The sequence below is a fragment of the Geotrypetes seraphini genome, chromosome 13, assembly GCF_902459505.1.
Source record: "Geotrypetes seraphini chromosome 13, aGeoSer1.1, whole genome shotgun sequence".
In the NCBI taxonomy this organism is placed as follows: domain Eukaryota; kingdom Metazoa; phylum Chordata; class Amphibia; order Gymnophiona; family Dermophiidae; genus Geotrypetes; species Geotrypetes seraphini.
In genome coordinates this window covers 2721407-2749096 of record NC_047096.1, presented here as the reverse complement: position 1 = coordinate 2749096, position 27690 = coordinate 2721407, and the positions used below count along the sequence as shown (strand labels likewise).

The following is a 27690-nucleotide window of genomic DNA, read 5'->3' as shown; positions in this document are numbered from 1 at the left end:
ATAAGAACATAAGAATAGCCTCACTGGGTCAGACCAATGGTCCATCAAGCCCAGTACCCGTTCTCACGGTGGCCAATCCAGGTCACTAGTACCTGGCCAAAACCCAAAGAGTAGCAACATTCCATGCTACCAATCCAGAGTAAGCAGTGGCTTCCCCCATGTCTTTCTCAATAACAGACTATGGAATTTTCCTCCAGGAATTTGTCCAAACCTTTCTTAAAACCAGCTACATTATCTGCTCTTACCACAACCTCTGGCAACGCGTTCCAGAGCTTAACTATTCTCCGAGTGAAAAAATATTTCCTCTTATTGGTTTTAAAAGTATTCCCTGTAACTTCATCGAGTGTCCCCTAGTCTTTGTAATTTTTGATTGAGTGAAAAATCGATCCACTTGTACCCGACCTGCCAACTGCCAGCCATCTTTCTGGAGGGCCCTTTCAGGGTTCCACCAAAAGCCAACCTTGCTGGCAAGGCCATGCAAACAGTGGCCAAGATGACTTCTGATGGAGAATGCAAATTGGAAGCACCTGTTGATCCTGATCATGGTGGGTAAGGGTGTCAACATCTACGCCAGGAAGAATGAAGAAAAAGGCCGCCAAGTCCACCAAAAGCTTGGCCCTGTCAAAAGTCACTGAGCATATCTCTAGCGCCAGCCATAAGCGAAAAGTGGACGTGGCAAAGAAAACACCGATATCCCAGATGGAAGAGGCAAGGAAATGTGATGAGAGTTTGGGTGTGAACCCCAGTCAACCAGCAACCAGAAAAGGGGGTGATCTGAAATCTTGCACTAGCAGTCATCCTACCATCGAAGGATCCCACTTCCCAACAGTGCACAGCTCTACAACTCTGTCCAGAGTGACAAGCGATGCACAGTGGGAGGGGGGGGGGGCTGGACACCGACCACCACTACAACCACTACTATTTATCATTTCTAGAGTGCTGAAAGGCCTAAGCAGTGCCGTATATTTCACGTACAATAGACAGTCCCTACTCAGAAGAGCGTGCAATCTAATTTGGACAGACAAAGATAGGACATCTCAGGGTTGGGGCGATTCTGGAAGAGGAAAAGATACAACGGGTCAAGGTATCTGACAGCAGGAGTGAGAGTTAGGAGTTGAAAGCAGATTCAAAAACAAGTGGATTTGAAGACTGCTCGAGGGCCTGAAGGTTACGGTTAATGCTAACACCTCAGCTTTTTCTCCCAGTGCCTATCCTCAGCACTACCCCCCATTGGACCTACCGGCTGCCTTTCGAGTTCTCCATACCACCAATGAACCACTGCACTAAAGAAGCACCACATACCTTTCATCTGTCTTCTCAAAGCCCTCTGGCTGACCACAGCCTGCAGGACGGCAGCTATGACCCCTGCGCTGCCAAGGCTCAAAATATGCAGAGATGAGCCCCACTGCTAGTACCCTCCCCAGCTCAGTGTGCGAGTACGCATATAAAGTGTACACTCCCTTCCCTATCACCCCATACCCCCTCTCCCCAGCCATGGCTGCACTTTTGAGAGATCCAGAGCAAGAAAAATGCAGAAATGAAAAGCAGACAGATATCCGGGGTCTGATGCTGAAACTACGGGAGGCAGCCTGGTGGTGACTGCGGATATTCAATGCTGGGGTCAGGGGCATTGACTATCCAGGTCAAAATTCAGCGGCTCGCACTTAACTGATTTTCATCAGCTGGTTGGCTAAAGCTATCGGCCAAAGACAGGCCTGCTTTTTAGTCGGGTCAATATGGCTGCATGCCTTAGCTGGCTAGGCGATGAAAATCGAGCAACATAGCCAGTCAGTGAGCCCGATATTCAGTGAGAGATAGCTGGCTGTCTCTTACTGAATACGACGGATAGCCAATCAAACTGGACTTAGCCAGTCAGGAGTCGTTCCTGGCCGGCTAAGTCAGTTGAATATCGGGGTCCAGTGTATGAGAACTAATGCATCCTCCCGAAATGGAGCGTGCAGGATTGGAAGTGCTGAGAAGCATTCAGAGATGAACAACCTAGCAGATATGCCATCCTGCCAGCTCCAGTGACAGCATGAGACTCCTAAAATGAGACTCGGGAGACAGAAGTCATGCTTCTGAAGTGAAAAGAGCAGCAAGGCCGTGCCAGGGCCCTGAGGGAACAGAGCGCTTTTACTGGTTGTGGGAATACGAATCCGGTAGAGATTGCTCCTTGCTTGTAGGTGGACCAACATTGGCAAGAGAAGAGTTGCTGCTAAAACCAGGTGGTTTGGAATGAAGGTGATACTTGTTTACAAAACCTGATCATTAAGAGGGAAAATGTCAATTTCATTTGCAGAGATAAACTGGCACTTTCAAATTTATACGAGCCTTACTCTAAATAAGAGGGGTCAAAAAAAGTCTGGAAACTCCAAGTAGAGACCTGCTCTTTTTCACTTCAAACACCTAAGGGATAGTGGGCCACCTTAACTTATTATGCTAATTCGCCCTAAAGTGTTATAGGGTGTTGAATCAGTAGGTGGGAATTCGTTTAGCAAAAAAAAATTTTCACGAGTACACCAGGATTCAATACCGCCAGTAGCACAGAAGTGCCCGGCAGACATTACCCACTTACATCACTTAGAACACCCTATAAACCAATCTAATTGTAAGATCTATAATTAATAATCCTAAAAAAAATTTTTTAAGTTTTCTTTCCTTTTTATCTGTATTTGTACAAAATCTTACTGATTGGCCCAAAATACCCTGGTGTTGTAACAATAAAATTGAAGAATTCAAAATCAATAATTTAATATCGCTTCTGAATTTGCATCATTTATCTTATTCCTGTGATACTCAATCCCATTTTTCAGCCTTAAGTCGAGGAACTTATCTTAGTCTGCTGACCGCTGTTGAGTCTATGGGTTGCCAGCTGATTTTAGCTAAACGAGTTCCCATCTACTGATTCAACACCCTATAACACTTTAGGATGAATTAGCATAATAAGTTAAAGTGCCCACTATCCCTGAGGTGTTTGAAGTGAAAAAGAGCAGGTCTCTACTTGGAGTAAACTTGCTCTCTTGTCCTTTGAGCTCCTGGGGTGTACTTTCAATAATGCAGAGGGACTTTCTAAGAAAAGTTACCAGCTTATGTCTTTCTGGTCTTTATTCCAAAGCAGAGCGTTAAAACCCTTCTCCAAAACCCAAATGACTCATTACAAACCAGGTCTACTGCCAGACAGCTGCACTTTATTTGGGAAGACCAGTGGTTTGGGGGCTCTCAGAAGCCTTTGTTATGTTTTGTACAAACATGCCTGGCGAGTCACTGGGTTTGGGGGTGGGGGAGAAGGAATTCTGTGTAGAATAAGGAATCAGGGGCAGGACAGAAGACCACTACTCCCGCAAGGTCAGAAGTCCAACCTTTATGACATGGGCGCGATGTGGCAGCTGGCAGGAGCCAAGAGGGGCCTGGTAGAGAACTTACGATGCAGAGGGACCTCGATGGCTGTGATGAGGGGATACAAGCAGAACAGCAACGCTCCTGCGTGTGACAGCGGGAACCTCCACATCCCCATCCTGCAGGCAGAGAGAACGCCTCTCCCTGGCTTCTGTTACTTCAGACCGTCACTCACTCGCTCTGAAAGAGAAAGAAAAGAAACCTGAGTGCCTGTTGAACAATGAGGAGTTGAAATAAGGGGGGAGCAGCTGTGCCCTATCTTGCCAGGACCCCCTTTGGAGCATATGGATGTGATATGTGTTGGCGTCTGGATTTGTCAGCTGCCGGTGGGGAATCTTTACAAAAGCAGTACCAGGACTGTGGTATACAGCTACAGGGTGTGTCCCCTGGGAGCCAAGGAGGACCTAGGCCTCCTGTTTATTTTCCTCTTAGTGGTCAAGCCCAAGGGGAAAGCTGAAGGTACTAGCATCCCGAAGATCAGAGGCTCCTCCCTCCTGATGATTCATCTACCTCTGGAACCTCTGAGTGGGGTGGTCCACTCCGCTCCATCCTCCCCTGCTCGGGTGGTCCTCCCAAGTTGGCATTACCTCCCAGCACTGTGATTATCTATCATAAGAGTCGCCATACATTTAGTCTCTCCCAGTATGGCAACTCTTATGTTCTTGTGACAACCCAGGTCACAAGTAAAACAGATTTTATGCTGCTTATCCTAGGATTAAGCAGTGGATTTCCCCATTTCCATAACAGCTTATGGACTTTTGTTTTCGGAAATTATCCATATCTTTTTTTAACCCTGCTAAGCTAGCTTCTTTCACCTCATTCTCTGGCAACAAATTTCAGAGTTTACCGTAATTACATGTTGAGTGAAGAAATATTTTCTCCAGTTTGTTTTAAATCTACTACTTGGTAGCTTCATCGCATACCCCCTAGTCCTCGTATTTTTAGAAAGAGTAAACAAGCGATTCACATCTACCAGTTCCATTCTATCCAGAATTTTATAGATCTCTTATCAAACTGTATCTCCCTTGAGCCATCTCTTCTCCAGGATGAAGAGCCCTAATTGCTTTAGTACTTCTTCATAGGAAGTCATCCCATCCCATTTTATATTTCCGTCGCCTTTCTCGGCACCTTTTCTAATTCTGCTATATCTCTTTTGAGATGAAGTGACCAGAATTGCACCCAATATTTGAGGTGTGGCTGTCCCATAGAACCCCTTCTATATATCCTCAGGTTGTTCCTACACAACAGCCGAGGTGTGTCCTAACTTAGCAAATTCAGATGATGAATTCAAATAAAAGATTTGGAAGGTTGCAGTTAAGACTGAAGACTGGATTAAATCTCCCCCTTAGCACAGTAAGCAATTTTCTAATTTGGATAATAAGATTCCTACTATGGACTCCAGATTGTCTCAGACCCATCTTTTAGAGTCTAATTTGCAGAATGCCTCAACATCTTTCATTCAGGAGAACCTGGTTTTGCAAAGCTAGTTAGAATTTTTTCAAAATCAATTACATGATAAAACTATTTGTATATTGAATTTTCCTCCTGCTCATCTTCTGTCTGAAGGAGATATTATAGCCTGATAAAGTAGATGATATGAATTTTTCCAGTTGCTGATATACATATCTCAAACTGCACCAGTTAAAGAAGCCCAAGGGATGGCAGCCAGTGAATCTTTAGATTTTTGGATATGTCCAGGTTATTTCTACAAGGGCTTACCTCTTGATTACTCTTTCAACTGAACAGGAAAAAAATCAGATTATTTAAGACAGGGGTATCCAGCCACCGGGCCGTGGGCTATGCTGAACTGGGATGCACATAAATTTTTATTGTACTTACATTACATGCAGTCCCTGAGGTTTTGGCCGGCTTCCTCCTCCCAGCCGCACTTCTCTTCATAAAGCCGTGAACAGCGGCTCTTACATGCTGCCCACGGCTGCCCCGAAAACTTTTCCTCTAGGCTTCCGGGTCAGGCCATGGGTAGGAACCACAGCTGTGGCTTTGTGAAGAGAAGTGCGGCTGGAAGGAGGGAGCTGACCAGAACAGGTAAACACCCGCGGGAGGAAGACACGAACGTGGGACACAGAATAGAAGGAGAGAAGGACAAAGAGGTATAAACTATCTTTCCCTTCTTTTAAGGAGATTAAATCTATAGGAAAGCTTAGTCAATCTTTTGCCTTCAAACTGGTAGAGATGTGGAATGGACTTCCTGACTCCATTAGACTTCCAGGCCAGCTACAACAATTTCGTAAAGCCTTGAAAACTCTGCTGTTTACACAACATTTAAATGGCTTAACTATAGTATCAAAGAATTGATGATAATCCAGCTCTTTTTTCTTTTATCCTCTCTTTCTTTTATGCACTCTAGTCTTAATTACAGGTGAACCGAGTCAAGCTCCGTTGCGAGATGACCCGGTATATAAATTGAAGACTAGATTAGATTAGAGAAGGACAAAGAGGGGCATGTTAGGACATGAGAAAAAAGAGGCATGTTGGGACACAGAAGAAAGGGAGGAAGTACAAACTTTGGAGAAAAGATGGAAAGAAGGAAGGAGGGAGGGGGCATGAACTTGGGACACAGAATGGAGGGAGGGAGGGAGGGGAGCATGAACTTGGGACTCAGGATGAAAGAATGGAGGAAGTAAGGTAAAGAGATGCTGAGATGGGGAGGGAACAGAAAGGGAGAATTGGGTGTCTGAGTGAGAGGAAAGAGGGATGTGCACATGGGGAAATGAAGAAAGGAGAATTGTTGGGCTTAGGGAGGGAGAAATAAATATTTGATGTGGTGGGATAGGAGTAAGGTACAGATGCATGGGGAAGAGAGAGCTGAGAGGGAGACTTCTCGCTGCTTCCCTGTACGTGTTTGATAGCCTAAAATTGTACTTATTATGTGTATTTCGATGCAAATTAGCATGAAAGATTTTCGTTTGATAAAAAAAAGTTTCTGTAGAGGGGTGATGCACATTGGGAAGATCATAGGCACCAGATACTAGGTCCTCCTTAGGGGTCAGAGCCCAAGAAAAAGATCTAGGCGTCATCATAGACAATACGCTGAAACCTTCTTCCCAATGTGCACCAGAGGCCAAAAAAGCAAACAGGATGCTAGGAATTATTAGGAAAGGGATGCTGAATAAGACCAAAAACATTATAATGCCTCTATATTGCTCCATGCTGTTGCATTCAATTCTGGTCTCATTATCTCAAAAAAGATATAACAGAACTAGAAAAGGTTCAAAGAAGAGCGACCAAGATGGTAAAGGGGATGGAACTCCTCTCGTTTGAGGAAAGACTAAAATGGTTGGGGCTCTTCAGCTTGGAAAAGAGACGGCTGAGGGGAGATAGGATTGAAGTCTACAAAATCCTGAATGGAGTAGAACGGGTACAAGTGTTACATTGTTTTATTCCAGCAAAAATGACAAGACTAAGGGACACTCGATGAAGTTACAGGGAAATACTTTAGGAAACATTTTTTCACTCAACAAATAGATAAGCTCTGGAACTCTTTCCCAAAGAATGTGGTAAGAGTGGTTAACATAGCTGGTTTTAAGAAAAGTTTGGGCAAGTTCCTGAAGGAAAAGTCCATAGTCCGCTATTGAGACAGACATGGAGGAAGCCACTGCTTGCCCTGGATGAGTAGCATGGAATGTTGCTACTACTTGGGATTCCGGAATCTTGTTACTCTTTGGGATTCTGTTTGGAATGTTGCTACTACTTGGGATTCCATAATCTTGTTACTCTTTGGGATTCTGTTTGGAATGTTGCTACTACTTGGGATTCTGGAATCTTGTTACTCTTTGGAATTCTGTTTGGAATGTTGCTACTAGTTGGGATTTCGGAATCTTGTTACTCTTTGGGATTCTGTTTGGAATGTTGCTACTACTTAGGATTCCAGAATCTTGTTACTCTTTGGGATTCTGTTTGGAATGTTGCTACTACTTGGGATTCCGGAATCTTGTTACTCTTTGGGATTCTGTTTGGAATGTTGCTACTAGTTGGGATTCTGGAATCTTGTTACTCTTTGAGATTCTGTTTGGAAAATCTGGTAATCCTATGACAGAGGGTAGTAGTCAGTGGAGATCGCTCTGATGAAAGGGATGTTACCAGGTTCTGTTCTTTTTAACATTTTTCTAAATGATATTGCTGAAGGGCTGTCAGGTAAGATTTGCCTCTGCGGATGATACCACAATCTGCAAGAGAGAAGACACCCCAGATGGTGTGAAGAACATGAGGAAGGATCTGGCGAAGCTTGAAGAATGCTCTGAAACTTGGTAGCTAAGATTTAATGTTCAGTTAGAAAAGTTTTCTGGAGAGGGGGGGTGGTGTCTATGTTTTGTTCACTTGCCTAGTTTCCTGCTGTTTGGCCTCATCAGTTTGAAATGTTCTTCCGCTCGATATTTGGAAAGAGAGAAATTCAGGATGGGGTAAGACATGGGTTTTTGATTTGGCTTTTTACATTTCTAGGTTGTGAACCCTTTGGCACCCGTCCTTCACATTTGCAAACTGCTCCGACATTAATTTGAAGTATGACAGAATAAATTCCAATAAATAATAGTGTATCTGATTCCTAGGATGTGGGCGGGGTCAGCCTCACCTCTCCTTCCTAACAGTCAAATAAGACAGAATATGCAGACTAACACCACACAATCCCTTCTTTCAGCTGCCCAAAGTGGGGAAAAAAATTTGGAGTCGAGAACCCCTCAAGCCCACTTTTCCTGAACTCAAAGATAACTACAGAGCCAGATCTCCCTCCTCCTTCCATCTATCTCCCTGAACATTAAAGTTGCACAAGGCCCTCAAACGTCCTCAGCAACAGGAACTGCCATCCTCTAGGCCCCAAACTGAAAGTGCCAGACTTAGCTGTGCACACACACTTATGAGTGACCGTGACATTCAGCATGAGTGCACAATGGGCCTGTCCACTCCATGTACACATGGGAGGGATTCAGCAGTTCATGCTTCGAGGATCCTGAAGGGATGCAGTGAAATCATCAGGCAGGACAAGTTTAACTTGAGAATCTGGCCTTCCCATCACTATCAACTCATTGTCAGGGTGACAATAAGGGTCTGTGTGCTCCCCTGCCAGCTGTCAGACTCTGATAGACATTCTGTTGTTAGCAAGAGACCTGGTTGTATCATTTGGAGAAGGGCATCAGAGCACAACTCCAGCCTCTCAAGAACAACGCTAAAGAGCTATGTGTGGAGATGCAGGAAAAGTCCCCCCCCCAAAAAAAAAAAAAAGCAAAAAATAACCCTGATTGTCCAAACATAAGAATAATATGCATTGTTTGCTAGATAGTGTGCTACATGTACAGTACACAGCACTGTACATTGGTGAGTGGTAACCAGTCCAAGGCAGACCCAAAAGTCCCTAGCACCGTCCGTACATCTGGGCTTTGATTCTGGCCTAGTAACTAAATCAGTGGCCTGAGGACCAGGAGAGCCAGGTTCAAATTCCACTGCTGCTCCTTTTGACCTTGGGCAAGTCACTTAACCCTCCCCCCCATTGCCTCAGGTAGAAAAAAACGCAGATCTGGAGACAGGAAAACACCCAGGGCTCCAATCAGTGTGCTTTATTAAAAAGAACAGAAAAAATGCAATAGAAGTTAAATTAGGAACCAGACTACAGCATCCCCTCACTAAAAACCAATGAGGAAACACAGTAGGTTGAATATTCAGGTGGCGACAGCCAGCATTTTTGGGGGGCCGTCATTAGCCCCAGGTCAAGCTTCATTTTATTTTCATAACTTCTTTGAGATTCTTCATTCCTTCCCTTCCATAACTGTCTTTTCTTCTATCAACCAAATTGTATTTCTCTCCCCATCCTTTCCTCACGTTTTATTATGTTTGTTAAGTTAGTCTTCAATTTGTTTTGTAAGGTTGTTTTTTTTGTTACTTTTGTTTGTTCCCCCTATTTTGTAATTTTATTGATTTGTTCATCGCTTAGAATTTTGAATAAGCGATTAATCAAATTTTATAATAAACTTGAAACTATTTCTTATCTGGTTGAGTGCAATATTCGGAAAGTAGAAAAAACAGTGAAGAAAGACTCTGGTGCTCAATACCTTTTATTGATATGTCGTGACTCGACACGATCGTGTTTCGGCCTGCCTCAGGAGTCTAGTATTAGAAAGATGTAATATCTTCCTAGAAATGGCATAAAAACTCTCATACGGCATAGCAAATGGCTCCGCACATTTTGCTCCCGTGGAGGAAAAGTGTGGTTTCAGTTTTTCCACTACGAATTGCTGCGTCAGCTTGCTGAGCCATTTGCTACGCCGTATGAGAAAGTTTTTATGCCATTTCTAGGAAGATATTACATCTTTCTAATACTAGACTCCTGAGGCAGGCCCTGTTGGACCGAAACACGATCGAGTCACGACATATCAATAAAAGGTATTGAGCACCAGAGTCTTTGCTGTTTGTTCTACTTTCCGAGTTTTGGGAAGTAATCATCGCCTGTTTTCTTGTGAATGTAATATTCAGCACGTAACTTCCTGAGTGAAACAGGATAAAGCTAGGACTGGGTTTTATGCAGCCCAATTTGCCTGGCATATAAGGTGCCAACTCTGCCCCCCAGACTGGTAAATGCAGATATTCAGTGGTACTAATAGGTTAAATGTGCCTAGTGGAATGGTAAAGGGGAGGGGTGGGGGTGGACAATCCCAGGCGCTGTCTTGGTGGGGGCACTGGCCCAGTAGCCCGTTCTCATGGTGGCCAATCCTAGTTACTAGTACCTGGCCAAAATCCAAAGAGTAGCAACATCCCATGCTACTGATCCAGGGCGAGAAGTGGCTTCCCCCATGTCTTTCTCAATAACAGACTATGGACTTTTCCTCCAGGAACCTGTCCAAACCTTTCTTTAAACCAGCTACACTCTCCGCTCTTACCACAACCTCTGGTAATGCATTCCAGTTCTAAGTTTAAAAATATTTCCTCCTATTGCTTTTAAAAGTATTTCCCTGTAACTTCATCAAGTGTCCCTTAGTCTTTGTAATTTTTGACGGAGTGAAATATCGATCCACTTGTACTCGTTCTACTCCACTCAGTCCCCAGTTCCAGTTCCAACCAAGCTACAGAAGAAAGAAGAAAAAAAAGTCTTAAAGGTATGATAAGTCCATCCTTTAGAGTCTGAAGTGGAAGATGCACCTGATGCAAGGGGAGATAAAGGCCCCTGCCCAGGCCACACACAGTGTCTGCCAGCCTTTCTTTCCTTGAACCTCTGTTCACTGCTCTAGACCAGGGGTTTACATAAGAATAGCCTAATGGTCCATCCAGCCAAGTGTCCCATCTTCACGGAGGCCAATCCAAGTCACAAGTACCTGGCAAAAACCCAAATAGTAGCAGCATTCCAGAGCTAAGATTGTGATGTCATAATGCCTCTTTCCACCAATGCCTAACCTCATCAGTGATGTCACAATAGCTCGATTATCCTATACTGTACTGGGTCAGACTGAAGGTCCATCAAGTCCCGTATCCTGTTTCCAACAGTGGCCAACCCAGGTCACAAGTACCTGGCAAAAACCCAAATAGTAGCAGCATTCCATGCTACCGTCCCATGTCTGTCTTGCTCATCCAGTCCTTGGAAATGATGTTTCTTGCGAATCTGATCCAGCCTGCAGTTCAGTGATTTAAGCCAGCTAGATCAGTGGTTCCCAACCCTGTCCTGGAGGACCACCAAGCCAATTGGGTTTTCGGGCTAGCCCTAATGAATATGCATGACAGAGATTTGCATATAATGGAAGTGGCAGGCATGCAAATCTGCTCCATGCATATTCATTAGAGCTAGCCTGAAAACCCGATTGGCCTGGTGGTCCTCCAGGACAGGGTTGGGAACCACTGAGCTAGATGACAGCAGTCCAGAATCAGCTTCAAGAAGGTCCCTCTCTATCTCTCTGCCGAGTGCTCAGATTCCCCCTGGTCCTGGGAATTCGGTGAGAGAACAACTGACTGGAATAGCCACTGAAATTGCCAGAAGCCAATCCACCGAAGATCCTCATGACCACAGTTCAGCTCTGACTCACTGGACGCCCTTGTTACCAGGGGGGAAGAGGGGTGATCCCTGCTCTTGATGGTAAGGGATCCTGGCCACAGTGCTTATGGTTTTTTGGGATGCACAAATCAGCCCTTGATTCCCCTTTAAGCAAAATAAGCATGTGCTTAGGAAACCAAGGGAAGGGGGAATTATAGAGTTTTCCCCCTACCTATCATACCCTCAACATTTTCACTGCTCCCCACTATCCAACATGAATTTCAGTGTTTTTCTAATCGCATCATCCTGTTTGTCTCTCTTGTCTGTTTAGATTGTAAGCTCTTTTGAGCAGAGACTGTCTTCTTTGTGACTCTGAACAGCTGTGTATGTCTGGTAGCGCTATAGAAATCATTCACGGTAGTAGAGTGAAGAGTTTTAGTCTTTGGGAAGCAGAGCTGAGCTTGTGATGTCATAATGCCTCATTCCACCAATAAGAGCCCACCTCATCAGTGATATCACCATGGCTTGATTGTCCTGGACTCCCCTCTGCCCCCAACCCAGCCAGCAGATTAACCCTTCCCCTTAACTGTATCCACGACATCGTGTTTGTCTGTCTTTGTCTAATTGTAAGCTCTTTCGAGAAGGGACTGTCTTCTTTGTGACTCTGTACAGTGCTGTGTACGTCTGGTAGCTCTATAGAAATAATTCATAGTAGTGGAATTTCTCGGCACTTATTGAGTCTTAATGTCATGTCAGTTAAGCAAAGGAAGGGCTGAAGGGCTCTGTTTTTGGGCTGTGCTTAGGGCATCAGTTGGCCTTAATCTGGCCCTGACACCAATGCAGCTGTGTGTCAGGGCGCTGCATCCTCAGCAATCCAGAGCTGGAAATGCGTGTGGATCCAGAACTGCAGGATAGGGGAAGGGAAAGAGAGGGACAAGAGAGAGAAAAGTGTATGGGGGGGAGGGAGTGAGTAGGAGAGTGCGTCATTCACAAACTCCACCTGGGGAAAGGGGGAGGTCAGATTTCCTGCCACACACCTCGGAGCCCTGTCCCCTGCCTCAAGCTGTACCTAGCTATACTCACGGGCACACAGGGTGCAAAGCAAGAAGAGGGAGGCAAAATTGCACCCCGTCCACTAGCCTCCCTTGCTCAGCCATGATGTGGAGGGCGGGACAGGAATGCTCCTCCTTCCCCAGCACTGGAATCAGTGAAAGGGCCAGACATGGTCCCCAACCTCCCATCCTCAGCAAACTCTTTTCCAAGGGGGACCCTGCCACCATCTGCCACTCTTGGAGAGCCAAAATATTCTCTGTGTCCCTTCATGTGAAAAATGTAGGGACCCTTATAAGCCCATCTGTCCTGGGACTCCAGCTCAGATGTAGACTAGTGAATGATATGGGGCCAAATTTTTCCCCGTTCCCGTGGGAACTCATTTTCCCATACTGTCCCTGCCCCAATCCTGCAAACTCCATCTTCATCTGTACAAGCCTCAAATACTTTAAAATCATGTGTTTTGACGCTTGTGCGCTTAAGGCAGAGCTTAGAGGGACGGGACAGGGAAATTGCGTTCCTGCAGGGACAAATTTGTCCCCGTGTCATTCTCTAATGTAGACTATCCTGTGAGACCATTAAATAAACCCCAATAAATAAATATTCAAGTAGGAAAAACATGTAGGAACTCATTCTGGGCTACAGTTACTAAAATGCGCTGTTGTACAATTAATGCGCATAATTTACCAAAACACAATGATGCTTATTTACTAAAAATGCAAGTTCATGACATTAGTACATCTCACCCTTTGTTTCAATATTTCACTGTGTGATAATCGAACAATCAAGCTCCACAGGTGCAATCACTCTCTCCTTACAGGCTTTTGTGTCCTGGTCCTACCTGCTCAGGAGGGTGTGACAGCACCAGGCCTTGCTCCGATCCATGCTTTAACTCACTCACACCCCCCCCCAATCCGTCATACACGTCAGAGAAAAATGATTCCAGGCATAAATCGCACAGTCAGCAAAAGGGAAAAAAAAAAAATCTATTCTTGAGGCTCATCTGATACAGCAGTGATTCCACTTTAAGGATGAACGAGCAAAATAGAAAGTAGAAAACCTACTTGCAAGTAAGATCAGATGCTAGGCAGAGGAGATCTTCTGGCAGAGGGATGCAGTTTGCTTCACTGGACCTCCTACAGGATGTGAGAGCCTCAGTGTTTTCTGAAATGAAAGCCATGTGGGGAAGGGGGGGACCTGTCACAGCTCTGCAGCTGCTCACTCCCCCCCTCCTGCACTCTCCATCCTAACACATCTCCAGCAGCTCCAAGCCAGAGCATCCATCTGCCATGTGTGAAGAGGGGGGGCAACGGGGTCCATTTAACCCTGGCTGCTAGGGGAGGAGCTGCTCTGACCTCTAATAGAATATTGACCCTTTGGACAATAGCCGAGGTCAACTTTATCACATAGGTCAGCTCTCCATCTCATCCCCCTCACCGATGTCTATAGGCTGAAATCCAGGCACAAAGCAGTAATGGAGGAAAGCGGCGAAAAAGGTTTTCTGCAGGACTGAACATTTTCAACAGTGTCTCTCAATTCAGTCCAGACTCAGATCCATAATGACCACTGCAGGGACCCAAAGCCCACACGGAGAGGGCATTTTAATGGGTGCAATCGCATTACCTTTCAGCCCATACCTTAAATATTTATAAGTAACTTAAATTTGCAAGTCCACAGCAAGCTACTCCAAAAATGATGGAAATCCACAGCCCACCTGTGTGACTCAGACACACACACCTGAAGAAATGACCATCTCCAGATACCATCCACGAAGGGCACCTGCCAATGTACCAGCCTCAGCAAACTCAAGAGTCCAGAAAAACTCCTTCAATGTAAAGAGGGTATCTGTTTAACGGGGTTTGTTGTAACGCGCCTGGAACTCATAAGGGCTCTGGCGGAATATAAAAAGCGTTTTTAATGTAATGTAATGGAGGCAACAACACCCCAGACTGGATTTTCCTGACTATTGTTCTCTTCGGTTTTCCTTGAGGGACAAAAACAAATAACAAGAGTAGGGACGGACCATGGATTTCCCACAAAAAAGGAGAGAGGAACATAAGCGCAGACCGAAGGCCCATCAAGCCCAGCATCCCATTTCCAGCAGTGGCCAACCCAGTTCACAAGCACCTGGTAAGATCCCAAAGAGTACAAAAGATGTTATCCTGGAAATAAGCAGCGGATTTCCCCAAGTTCAACACTTTGCTAATAAAATCATATCACAATAAAAAGGCCTAACGATTTCATCTAATGTCAGTCAAAAATTGGTACAATGAAACATATAAATTCAGGTCACAATGTCCATCAGAAGATAGCACCATTGACAGATGAACCCAACATAGATCTGGGTTACAACACGAATGCCTGCCGCAGGAGTCACAGTTATCTACATACAGTGGTGCCTCGCATAACGGACGCCTCGCACAGCGAACGCTGCGCACAACGAACTTTATGTCTTGATTCGTACAACGAACTTCGTTTCACACAACGAAGTCGCCCGAGCTGCATCCTTCCGCGCAGGCACTGCGCTTAACTGCCCTCTCTCCGCCTGGCTCCCTCTTGCCCCCCCCCGACTCCCCGACACGATCGGGGCAAGAGGGAGCCCAAGCCCTCTTGCCCCCCCGACTCCCCGACACGATCGGGGCAAGAGGGAGCCCAAGCCCTCTTGCCCCCCCGACTCCCCGACACGATCGGGGCAAGAGGGAGCTCAAGCCCTCTTGCCCCCCCGACTCCCCGACACGATCGGGGCAAGAGGGAGCCCAAGCCCTCTTGCCCCCCCGACTCCCCGACACGATCGGGGCAAGAGGGAGCTCAAGCCCTCTTGCCCCCCCGACTCCCCGACACGATCGGGGCAAGAGGGAGCCCAAGCCCTCTTGCCCCCCCGACTCCCCGACACGATCGGGCCAGGAGGGAGCCCAAGTCCTCCTGGCCACGGCGACCCCCTAACCCCACCCTGCACTACATTACGGGCAGGAGGGATCCCAGGCCCTCCTGCCCTCGACGCAAACCCCCCCTCCCCCCAACGACCGCCCCCCCCCAAGAACCTCCGACCGCCCCCCAGCCGACCCGCGACCCCCCTGGCCGACCCCCACGACACCCCCAACCCCCTTCCCCGTACCTTTCTGTAGTTGGCCGGACAGACAGGAGACAAACCCGCCTGTCCGGCAGGCAGCCAACGACGGAATGAGGCCGGATTGGCCCATCCGTCCCAAAGCTCCGCCTACTGGTGGGGCCTAAGGCGCCTGGGCCAATCAGAATAGGCCCGGGAGCCTTAGGTCCCTCCTGGGTGCGGGGCCTGAGGCACATGGGCCCAACCCGACCATGTGCCTCAGGCCCTGCCCCCAGGAGGGACCTAAGGCTCCCGGGCCTATTCTGATTGGCCCAGGCGCCTTAGGCCCCACCAGTAGGCGGAGCTTTGGGACGGATGGGCCAATCCGGCCTCATTCCGTCGTTGGCTGCCTGCCGGACAGGCGGGTTTGGCTCCCGTCTGTCCGGCCAACTACAGAAAGGTACGGGGAAGGGGGTTGGGGGTGTCGTGGGGGTCGGCCAGGGGGGTCGCGGGTCGGCTGGGGGGGCGGTCGGAGGTTCTTGGGGGGGGCGGTCGTTGGGGGGAGGGGGGGTTTGCGTCGAGGGCAGGAGGGCCTGGGATCCCTCCTGCCCGTAATGTAGTGCAGGGTGGGGTTAAGGGGGTCGCCGTGGCCAGGAGGACTTGGGCTCCCTTCTGGCCCGATATTGTCGGGGAGTTGGGGAATCGGCGGGGCAAGAGGGCTTGGGCTCCCTCTTGCCCCGATCGTGTCGGGGAGTCGGGGGGGCAAGAGGGCTTGGGCTCCCTCTTGCCCCGATCGTGTCGGGGAGTCGGGGGGGCAAGAGGGCTTGGGCTCCCTCTTGCCCCGATCGTGTCGGGGAGTCGGGGGGCAAGAGGGCTTGGGCTCCCTCTTGCCCCGATCGTGTCGGGGAGTCGGGGGGGGGGGGCAAGAGGGCTTGGGCTCCCTCTTGCCCCGATCGTGTCGGGGAGTCGGGGGGGGCAAGAGGGCTTGGGCTCCCTCTTGCCCCGATCGTGTCGGGGAGTCGGGGGGCAAGAGGGCTTGGGCTCCCTCTTGCCCCGATCGTGTCGGGGGTGCCAGGGACCACACGGAGTCACCCACCGTACCACCCGATTCGGGTAAGCGCAGGTATCGGTGGGTGGCTTATTTGCGGGGGGGTGCCTTATTTTACATTTTTTTCTAAAAAGGGGGGGCTGTCTTATTTGATGGCCCTGCCTTATCATCGGGGAAACACGGTAGAAAAAAAAAAAAAATGAACAGTTAAGTCCCAGTTTTTGCCGCTGAGACTCTGCCCTCTCTCACTGTAAAATTAGACTCTACTTAGTCTGTCTTTAAATTTAAAAAATGTGTGTTGTTTTAAAAAACAATTATGTTTTTAGATGTATCTAAATAAAAATAATAACCAAAAATTTATCTTTTTTTATGTCATCTTAGCATATTTTATGCTGCAGAACGAATTATTTTTTTTTACATGTATTCTTATGGGAAAACGCGTTTCACATAACGAACGTTTCGCATAACAAACTTGCTCCTGGAACCAATTAAGTTCGTTGTGTGAGGCACCACTGTATTGCATACAAGGAAAAAAAGGATGAATAAATAAGTACAAACCAGCCTACAGACGAAAAATAAAATCAAATAGCAAAGAAAAATCAAGATGTCCCCACAGCAAATGCACCGAAGCCCAAAGGAACTGAACGGGCTTTGGGAGAATCAATACCGTGGTTTTTGAAAAGGGGCCCTTAATGTGACTATGAAGCACCTCAGTGATGGCAGCAATTAACCAATGAATGCAGAGAGGAAAAGACTGTGAAGATTCCTACAATGTGTTGTTGATTACAAAGACATAATGTGGACAATAGAATATGAAATAGCTTTCTCGATGAAATATGAAGGTGAAATGCAATCTAAATAAAGGAAAGGATTGACCCAATTTGATTCTATCTAGAAGAATAAAGTGTGAACTAAAGAGAGAATATAAATCACCAGTGATCCAACTGAAACAAAGAAGGTAATCAAACTGTAACTACTCTAAGAAATGATGTTGTTCTTGTTAGGTGCCATTGATCGTGCTTGACTTGATGAATTGCAGATCTAAAAAGAAATTGGTTTGGTGATAGTCCGGAAAGGACCTCCAGCGTCATCCCTATGGTTGTTGTCAACATGTCCAGTCATCCGATTGCAGGTCGCCCTCTTCGCCTGGTTCCTTCGATTGTCCCAAATATGATGTCCTCCTCCAGTGATCTCTTTCTTCTGATGGTGTGACCAAAATAGGACAGTCATAACTTCATCATTTGGGCTTTAAGTGACTTAGCCGGTTTGAGCTCTTCCAGAATCGATTTGGTAGTTCTCCAGCACCAAAGCTCAAATGAGTCAATCTTCTTTCTGTCTTGTTTCCATAGTGTCCAGCTTTCGCATCCATAACTGACCACTGAGAAAATGTGTGCGTGGACAAGTCTGATCTTCATTTGAAGTGTTACCTCCTTGCCTTCGAATACTTTGTCGAGAACCTTCATTGAAGAGCGACCAAGTGCTATTCTGCAGAGTATTTCCTCCCTGCTAGTTGCTTCTTTGTTTACAAAAGAGCCCAGAAGATTGAAATCCTTTACAACTTCTATTCTATTGCCTTCAAGCTCAAAATCGTCATTATTTTCCGTGTTCATGATCTTCGTCTTGTTTATGTTCACGTGGCCAACGTCCAGTTTTGTAGAAATCGCTGATAGAGGTGCCATTTATAGAATTTGGCCCTTTGTCTTCACAACTCCACCAGGAGGATGTTCCAGTTATTCACCATCCTTTCCATCTGAGTTTATCCCCTTTCACCTTCATCCTATGCCCCTTCCTTCAAGAGGTTCCTTTCAACTGAAAGAGACTTGCCTCATGCGCATTTACATTACGTCTTTCCTCCAAAGTATACAGATTGAGATCTTTAAGTCTGTCCCCATACGCCTTATGATGAAGACCACACACCATTTTAGTAGCCTTCCTCTGGACCGACTCCATCCTTTATATATCTTTTTGAAGGTGCAGCCTCCAGAATTGTATACAATATTCTAAATGAGGTATCACCAGAGTCTTATACAGGGACATCAAAACCTCCTAGAGAATGACACGGGGACAAATTTGTCCTTGTCCTCATGAGTTTTGTCGCTTATGATTTTAAAGTGTTTGAGGTTTGTGCAGATGAGGATGGAGCTTACAGGAATGGGGCAGGAACAGGAACAGGATGGGAAAATGAGTTCTTGGCATTAAATCCTAGCTGCCTTAAGCTTTGCTAGGTTCTTCTCACATGATCCACACCATCCAGGGTATCTACTCTTATTGCAGAGAGGCAAATCTTACCAGACAGCTCTTCAGCAATATCACTTCCCAAAAAATGGTTCACTGCAGTAAGTCTTCCATTCATTCCAATTCTTTTTAATATTTTGGAAAGAGAAAATGTTTGTTTTTTTATGAACCTTTTCCATAGTGGGGCTTTTTTTTTTTTTGTGCTTCATCCCCAAATCTGCACTTCAGGCATCCGTGCTGTGTTCTTACTTTACCAAGGTCATGTTCAGCAAGCAGGACTTCAGGAACAATATATCTGTACCTTGTAAGCTGCTTTTCAAAGACAAACACCCTGCGGACTTTTCCTTTCAACATCCTGCAGCCTGATAGTGGGGAGTTTTCAGCTTCAGATGCATAGTGTGGGGATTAAATGAAATCCCCGTGCTATTCCTTTCCGTGCCTCAAACTCAGAAAATCCCTCTGAATACGGGGACTCTGAGAAGACCTGATGCTCAGCTCTCCGTGCTGTATTCGTGGTTTGTTGGTATCGGCGTGATGCCCGTATCTGATAAAGACACTGAGGCATTATCATTTTTGCGGTTCTATTTACCACCCCTTTCCTAATAATTCCGTTTGCTTTTTTTGGCTCCCACCACACACTGGGCAGAAGATTTCAGCTTATGGCTACAATTAGGGTTGGTGTCAGGTCAAAAGCGCGCCGGGACAAAGGCTTGCGCAGACAACTGAGCGCAATGCGAAGGCACACGCTGAAGAAAGTGACTGTTTTAAAGGGCTACGACAGGAGGTGTGTGTGTGGGGAACCCCCTACTTTACTTTATACAGATCGCGCTGCGTTGTGGGGGGTTTGGGGGGTTGTAACCCCCCACATTTTACTGAAAACTTCACTTTTTCCCTAAAACACAGTGTGTGTGGTATTGCTGACCATTGAAAGCAGCAGCAGGAAATGTGCAGGACCCTCCTCTGACAGCCATTCAGGCTCTGAGTTCCAATAACCACCAATGGCAAAGGCTAAAGTCCCGAATCTGAGGTTCTCTGCAACTCAAACCCCAGTGCCAGGAAACTAAGGACTGAAGATGAGACTCAGATGAACTCCAGGACGTACAGGCTGAGGATTCCAGCAAGATCATGCTGAAACAGCTGTTTCGCTCATGTCAGGGGAATGGAGGTGAAAAAAAAGAGCAGGTCTGCTATGAAGCCGGATTCTGCAGGAGCAGCAAAGCTGGCTTAGGGGTCGGCACGCGCAGAATAGCACTGGTTTGCTTGTGAAATACATGAACGACTGAACCCTTTGCAGCTTACTGATACATAATGGATAAAGCCCCTTGCTCCCATTATACAAACACGTTACGTAACCCCCCCCCCCTCTCTTTCCTTCGCCTACCTACTGCAACGGCGGACAGACCTCCTCCCTTCACTGGCATTTCGACATATCCAAGCTAACAATCATCTCTCTGTGCCTCCACACACACAAGGAGAGCGTCCTGAAAGCCACAAGAGAAAGGCTGTTTATACCCAGCCTTCTAATTACATGACATGGTGACTTAAACGAAGATAGGCCCAAACGCAGCTCTCTGCCCCACCCCCAATCAACACTTCAATTGCAGCTGCTTCAGGGGCACTCTTCACTCTACCGTGAAACTAGCGGAGAAGAATTGCTGCGGCACGCTCAAAGTAATGAGCATGCAAATTAATGCCGTGTTAAAATCGTCTGCTGCTCAGCGCCAAATGTCAACTTTCCTGACTGGAAAGTTGACATGAAAAAAACCCTCTGACACACGCATCAGTCTCTTAGCCCCAAACCAACACCTTTCTCTATCCCTCCCCAAAATCTCCCTGGTGTCTAGCGGTACCCATCGCGGCCACACACACCTCACCCCTTCTCCTCAAACAATAAAAATCCTGTAAATGCTCTGGGGGTCCAGCGTTCCCCCACCCCATGGTTCTGGAAAGGTACCAGGAGAAGTCAAAGTTAGACAAGTTCCTGCTGACCCGGAAAGTGCGCAGGTAGAGCTAGTCTCAGTTGGGGCGCTGGTCTTTGACCCAGCAGCGGCAATTCTTATGTTCTTACCCTAAAACCACTAAGACTTATTGGGCTAGATGCCCTAAATTCAGCGATCATTGCTAAACCTGTTGTCACGGCTTTAGAGATGATCGCTGTTACCAGCCAGATGCACAAAACAGCCCACCATATGTTTTTCCCCTCGATTGCCCATGTTCCAATGTGCCATTGAAAAAAAAATGAAAAAAAAAGTCCCCCACCACCGTTGATGGCCCTCCCCAAAGACCCCCAACAAATGCAGCGCCCCCGAGCCAAAGTCCCCCCTGCCGAACCCAAAACAAATAGCAGGAGGGATGCCCAATCCCTCCTGACACGTAGAACACTCCCATACCATGCCCCCCCCCCCCGCACCAGGCACCCCAGAGCCACAGCTCCCCTAACCCCTCCCAAAATTGGCAGAGGGAGTAGGCATGTTTGAGGCTAAGAGGGGAAGGGGGCTGAGGAGGCTACTTGACCACCAGAGCAATTTTTTTTTATATTGGAGGAAAGGAGGGAATGAAGGGGAGAGTTTGGACAGACGCTCAAAACTACAGGTTAGGTTGTGAGGAGGGGCCATTAGACCAGTGCTTCCCACCAGGCCAATCGGGTTTTCAGGCTAGCCCTAATGAATATGCATGGAGAAGATTTGTATGCCTCTCACTTCCGTTATATGCAAATCTCTCTCATGCATATTCACTAGGGCTAACCTGAAAACCTGATTGGCCTTATGGTCCTCCAGGACAGGGTTGGGAACCGCTGCATTAGATCACAAGGATGCAGGGTGGGTAACAATTGCATTAATGAGTGCAAATCTGGCGCTAACCCCATGTCATCGCCAGTGGTAGTTTTGTGTATTTTGCTAGTTTTTGGTAATATAAATACTTCAGGAGGGCTGCTATTGTCTTATCTGCTGAATTAACAGTATCGGGATATAAAAGGAGTCCATTTTTCACGAAAAGAAAACACCAAAAAATCAACATAACTCAAGCGTCCCACTACACACGTGCACATGCTTATACATACGTGCAGAGGCTGCCTCGCCACTGACAGCCAGCCAGCTTCACAGGCACAGCACAAGCTACCAGCCCTACGATTTATTATTTCTATGGCGCTACCAGATGCACGCAAGAGACTGTGCGGTTGGCGCTCTGAAGACCTAACTCGCAGAGTCTTCTCTACTCCTTGTGCATCACATTTTGCATCAGAGAAGCCACTTCAATGTTTTCTTTTCATGCGTCACGACAGAGAAGTTCCGTTCTCCCTCACTCCTTACTGTGCAGTTACAGAGACCCTAGCGCAAGAGCCAGGGCTGCGCTTGTCCTTGTTGGAGCGCCAAAGTCCTGTGCGCTTTTGACGGGTCACCACTTACTTACTAACAGGCAGGTGACTCAGGGGTCAGAGGCACCGCAAACTTAGGGATGATCCCTGGCCGCCAAGAACAACAACGGAAAATGAGGCAGTGCTATCTGATCCCACAGTACAATGCAGTCGCTTCGGTGGTGGCCTGTTGTATGCTCAGGAAATCTTATCCTGCCCCTCCCCACCATTATGGTGGCATTATAACACAATAACGTGGCAGGTTGTGCCGAAGAGAGAGCAGAAGTCCATTGTGTTCAAACGCCTTCAGCTGTCTCTTTCACAGCTGCCGGGGAAAGACACAAAGAGACCCTCAATCCTCCCAGCAGCAGACGCTCTCTTATCTAGCAAAGAAGAAAGCAAGCTTCTCTAGCCAACCACTGAACTCACCTAGTCATCACCCCTTCTTGCCCCCAGTCTCCTCCAGGTGCTGTCCCCCTCCCGACACTGGGGTCAGACCGGGCTCCCTACACCTGCTGCTATCACCCTGCACACAGCACAGATGGGAGGAGGAGGAGCAGCTGAACTGCTCTTAAAAACTAGATATGCACAGGGGAGAACGACAAATACATTACAATCTTCATTTGGGCCCTTTAACTCGTTTCACTGAGCACATTTACAAAACATGGAGCATATTAAGACCAGCAGTCACCGTATCTACCTCTCGTTCGATTGTAATGCACTATTCACGGGTCTCTGACTCCTCGACATGAAACGCTTACAACTAATACAAAACACCACTTTTAAAATGATCCCAGGAGCCCATCACTGGGAACAAGATTCACCTCGAACCCTGACTCAAAATGTCTGCCACAATTCCCCACATCATTTTAACCTTGGTACATAAAATACACCCCAGTTTCCAAGTTTATTTTACACTTGATATACCGCAAACGAAGAACATCTATGCGGTTTACATATAAGTGTTACATAAAAATTATTAAAAGATGGAACTACAATTTCAGTAGTAAAGAAAAGAAAATTATAAAGAAAAGCCATTTCTGATCATATTCTGACCCGTCGCTTGCATCCTTAAAGTTTCATTGATCATATGCATCTGTAAACAGGAATGTTTTTAGTAACCTTCTATTCGAATGTGATTTGGAAGAGCGTTCCAAAGTTGAGGACCAACGAGTGTAAAAGAACAAGTCTCTAGTAGATAAATAAACTCTTTCTATTCTGCCTTCTCGTACCCTGTATGCCTCGATTGCTTGGATCATCTTTCTCATCACTTTTTACATGTTGCATATGATGGTTAACACTGTGGCCCCTCCTGGTGCTCGGCATTTGGCTTGTGGCAAAGGTGGTCACCGTACACAGCACAAGCACTGCTCTCTTCCATAAATAAATATTCTACTTCCTTTTGGGCTTTTAAAGATTATATCATTTGATTGTGAACCGCACAGATGATATTGCCGACGGGCGATATGACGATCTTCCTTCATTCCAACAACTTTTCCTTGATTTTCATAGGAATTCTTCTCTCTCTGTCATGGCTCCCACTCTCTGGAATTCTCTGCCCTTCTATCTCCGTTCAGAAAAATCATTTGCGAATGTCAAGACTCAATTAAAAGAATATTACTTCTCCTTGGCTTTCTGTCCTTCATTTTCTAGGTAACCTTTCTCTAAAGTTCTATCTTTGGATTTATCTCAACTAATGTGGCAGAACAAATTTTAGGTTTTCCCCTAACCATATTGTTCATTCCTTCCAAGTTTCCAAGTTAATTAAAAATTTGTTTTACCACCTTATCAATGATTTCCCCAAACCTTTTCTGTTTTATTGTATCTACTACTGTAACATCGCCTACTTAGCAATTCCCCAAAAGAATATGCGACAATTACAACTAATGCAAAACACTGCGGTCAGACTAATCTTCGGTCTAAAGAAGTTCGATCACGTGACACCATACTTCAAACAGCTACACTGGCTGCCGATGGAAGCTCGTGTAAAGTTTAAGTTTGCCTGCCTCTGTTTTAAAGTTTTCTACGGTCTAACCCCTAAATACATCACTGACCTATTCTCCTTCTCAGCCAACAAACACAAGAGAAGCTCCCACTCGCACTTCGTTTCTCCCCCGGTTAGAGGATGCAAACTAAAAAAACACCATGAGCATCTTCTCTCACATCTATGGGGTAAAGACCTAGAACAACTCCTATTGCCCACCACTTATGAGGTATTCAGGAAACGCCTCAAAACTCACCTATTCCTGAAATACCTAGACAGCTGACCCACTTCCCTCCTTCCCCTCTCTTGCCCTTTCTCCCCGTTGTTCCCACATCCCTTAAGTTAACTCAACTTGTACGTCAACTCAACTTGTACTCCACTAATCTTCTGTAAACCGCATAGAACTTAACGGTATTGCGGTATATAAACTGTTATTATTATTATCATTATTATCATCTCATCAATTCTCTCCTTTCCTTAGTTTTCTTTGTTGGTTTGACTCTTTAACTATATTTTATGGGGGGGGGATTTGTTCCCCACCCTATTTAATTTTTAAAAAAAGATTTTTAAATTTTATTGTAAACTGCTTAGATTTACCTTTGGGTTTATATTTGCGGCATATCAAATAAATTGAACTTAGTACATCAAATATTTAACAAACTCTGAAATCTTAGACAAGTCACTGAGCCGAAGAAGCTGGGACTTGATCCCGTGAACAAAGGAAGACCTCGGACGCACGCAGAATGTCCCCGGCCTCTCCCCTGTCAACTCACAATGGATCATTGCGGAGCTGTTTCTCAGCATGAGACCCTCCTGCTCGACTTCAGAAAACTTCCCCTGGCTGCAGAAGATTAGCCAGAATTCTCAGAATAGTCCATCGTGTGGGCTTTAAACTATTCCTCCCAGCCCACGCGGCCCCTGGCCACCAACTCCAGGATTCCAAGCCTGGGACTTGGTGCAGCGTTGAATGGGAAGGGCTGCTCCAGCTTTTAACTTCAGAGAGTTTTCTAACTGGGTCTTCACACTCCTGAGAACTGGCAGCTGTGGCACAGCGAGTTTGGTATTCTATTTTCAGAGACGATGGTGTGTCATTACATCTGAAAATACCTGGAGCGACAGGGCTGCATTGTCTAATTTCTCTAGGCTAAAAGATATTTAAAAGGCCCATAACACTAAAATGCGTCACCCAGTTTATCACTGTGTTAAAATACCCAGCGACTCCTTTACCGCGCCACTTAGATTGTACGTCCACTAGGGACAGGGAAAATGCCTACCGTAACCTCTTTGTAGTATGTACACTGCTGTGGTTTTAGCACAGAAAGGCACTATGTCACACGTGCGGCACAGTGGTTAAAGCTCCAGCCTCAGCACCCTGAGGTACTGGGTTCAAATCCCACACTGCTCCTTGTGATCCTGTGCAAGTCTCTTAATCCCTCCCTTGCCCGAGGTACATTAGACAGATTGTGAACCTGCTGGGACAGATAGAGACAAATGCTTGAAGTACCTGAATAAATTCATGTAACTCATTCTGAGCTCCCTTGAGAGAACAGTACAGAAAATTGAATACATAGTGTGAAGTTTCAGCCTCTGATAAGCAGAGCTGGTATTGTGACATCATAAAGCCTCATTCCACCAATGCCTAAGAGCCAACCTCATCAGTGATGTCACAATGACATGACTGTCCTAGACTTGGCTCACTTTTACTACATTTTGATTTCTAGAGTGGTGCAGTGGTTAAAGCTACAGCCTCAGCACCCTGAGGTTGTGGGTTCAAATCCCACACTGTTCCTTGTGACCCTGAGAAAGTCACTTAATCCCCGCCCCTTGCCCCAGGTACATTAGATAGATAGGGACAAATGCTTGAGTACCAGAATGTAAGCCACTTATATAAATACTGAAATAAAAAAATCTGAGAGACTGAGATCGGACTGCACGTAGAGACATTGGCCCACAAACAAATCTCACATACACCATTAGCCACTACTTACCCCTCACCGACACATCCCTTGCACCCTGCTAAGCCACGGTTGGAGTTTGCGAATGGTGGAAACGGGGAATTCACCATCACACCACAGTAAGGAGCATCTAGGAGTGTAAATGACAACAGATGGCATCGCCATACAAATAGCAAGTGCCCCAGACACAGAGATTTAAATGGTAGATGGCAGGGGAGGAGGAGGGGCCAGGGTGGGTGTAGTTTTCAAGGGGAAGAGAAGTATCTGTTAGCTTTTACACCTGACACGAAGCACAGCTAGTGCCTTTCTCTCTGTAACGTAGACGGTCAGGGAGGTTTTTTTTCTTCCTGAATGAGATATTAATTTAAAATTTAATAAAAAGAAGTAGTGAACAATGAAATGGCAGATAAAATTTAACAGGACAAGTAGGGAAAAACCACACAATTACAGGTGCAAAATGCTGGGTTCTGTATTAGGACTCACTGGAATTTTCAGCCAAAAAAGCAAACAGAGTCATGGGGAAGATGTGCAAAGCGATGGAAAAACTGAGAATGTCATTACACCTTTATATAAGTCATAGGCACTAGCTCTGTGGGTACGCAAGCACCCCCCCAATATTTTTGGGACCTCACGTGACCAGTGCTGGTGTGAGGTCCGGGAATCTCTTCCCCTTCCGACCCGTGCACCTCCCTCCCTTTCCCTCACCTTCCCGCAGTGGCTACCAGGGGGTGCTCTGAAGACTAGTGTCAAGAACTTGTTCTGGCAGCTGCATTCACGATTCACTGCTCTTGTCGGCTTCAGGCCTTCCTCTCTACCAGTCCCATCTACTTCCTGTTTCTGCAAACGCAGGACACGGCAGAGTGGAAGGCCTGATGCCAGCAAGAGCAGCAAATTGTGACCGCTGCACTGCTGACCGGGCAGGCTGTGAGAAAGGGAGGGAGGGGAGCAGAGGATGAGAGAACTGCTGCATCTGACTGGGGAGAGGGAGGGAGAAAGAAGACCAGGGAAGGGAGTGAGGGAAAGGAAGAAAGGAAAGAAGATGCCAGACCATGGAAGGGGAGGAAGAGTTGCCTGGGCATGAAGGGAAGGGAAAGAGACAGAGACGCCAGACCAAGGGGAAAGGAAGGTGAGGAGATACCAGAGCATGGAGGGGGAGGGAGAGATGGAAGGGAAGGAGAGGAGAGAGATGCCATTTCCAGGGCATGGGGGAGAGACCGGAAGGAAGGAGATATGCCAGAGCAAAGGGGAGGGGGTGGAGACAGAGCAAAATGGAGAGGGAGTGAAGATGAAATGAATAATGTACAAAAGAGAGACACAGGATAGACAATTTATGGAAGGGGCATCGAAAGAGGGAAGATGTCATATGGAAGAGGGAGAGAGTGGACAGTGGGTGGAAGAGAGAGAAGAGGGCAGATAGTGGATGGAAAGTACAGAGAAAGAATGCAGAGGCTGGATAGAAAGAAGAGAAACAAGAGGAGGTGAATGAGGTGTTGACTGAAGGATTGGAACAGAGGAAGAGACCTCACAAAGTACCAACGTATTTCATTCTAAATTTAGCAAGAATTTGTTTGAAATAATTTTTTTTTATATACAAAGAAGAGTTATATTTACAAGCTGCTGGAGTTGCTTCAGTAGCATGTCTTTTTATGAAT

The 27690-nt window shown here is 46.4% G+C and overlaps 1 protein-coding gene across 5 annotated transcripts in view; it reads right to left on the bottom strand.

Moving 5' to 3' along the window:
- Positions 1 to 27690, bottom strand: part of NFASC (neurofascin) — a 168969-nt gene that overhangs the window by 96054 nt on the left and 45225 nt on the right. For all 5 annotated transcript variants that reach the window (XM_033917585.1, XM_033917586.1, XM_033917587.1 and 2 more), the window contains exon 2: positions 3424 to 3576. In XM_033917585.1, the coding sequence (XP_033773476.1) occupies positions 3424 to 3514 (91 nt within the window). In that variant the 5' untranslated portion in view covers positions 3515 to 3576. The remainder of the gene's footprint in view (positions 1 to 3423; positions 3577 to 27690) is intronic.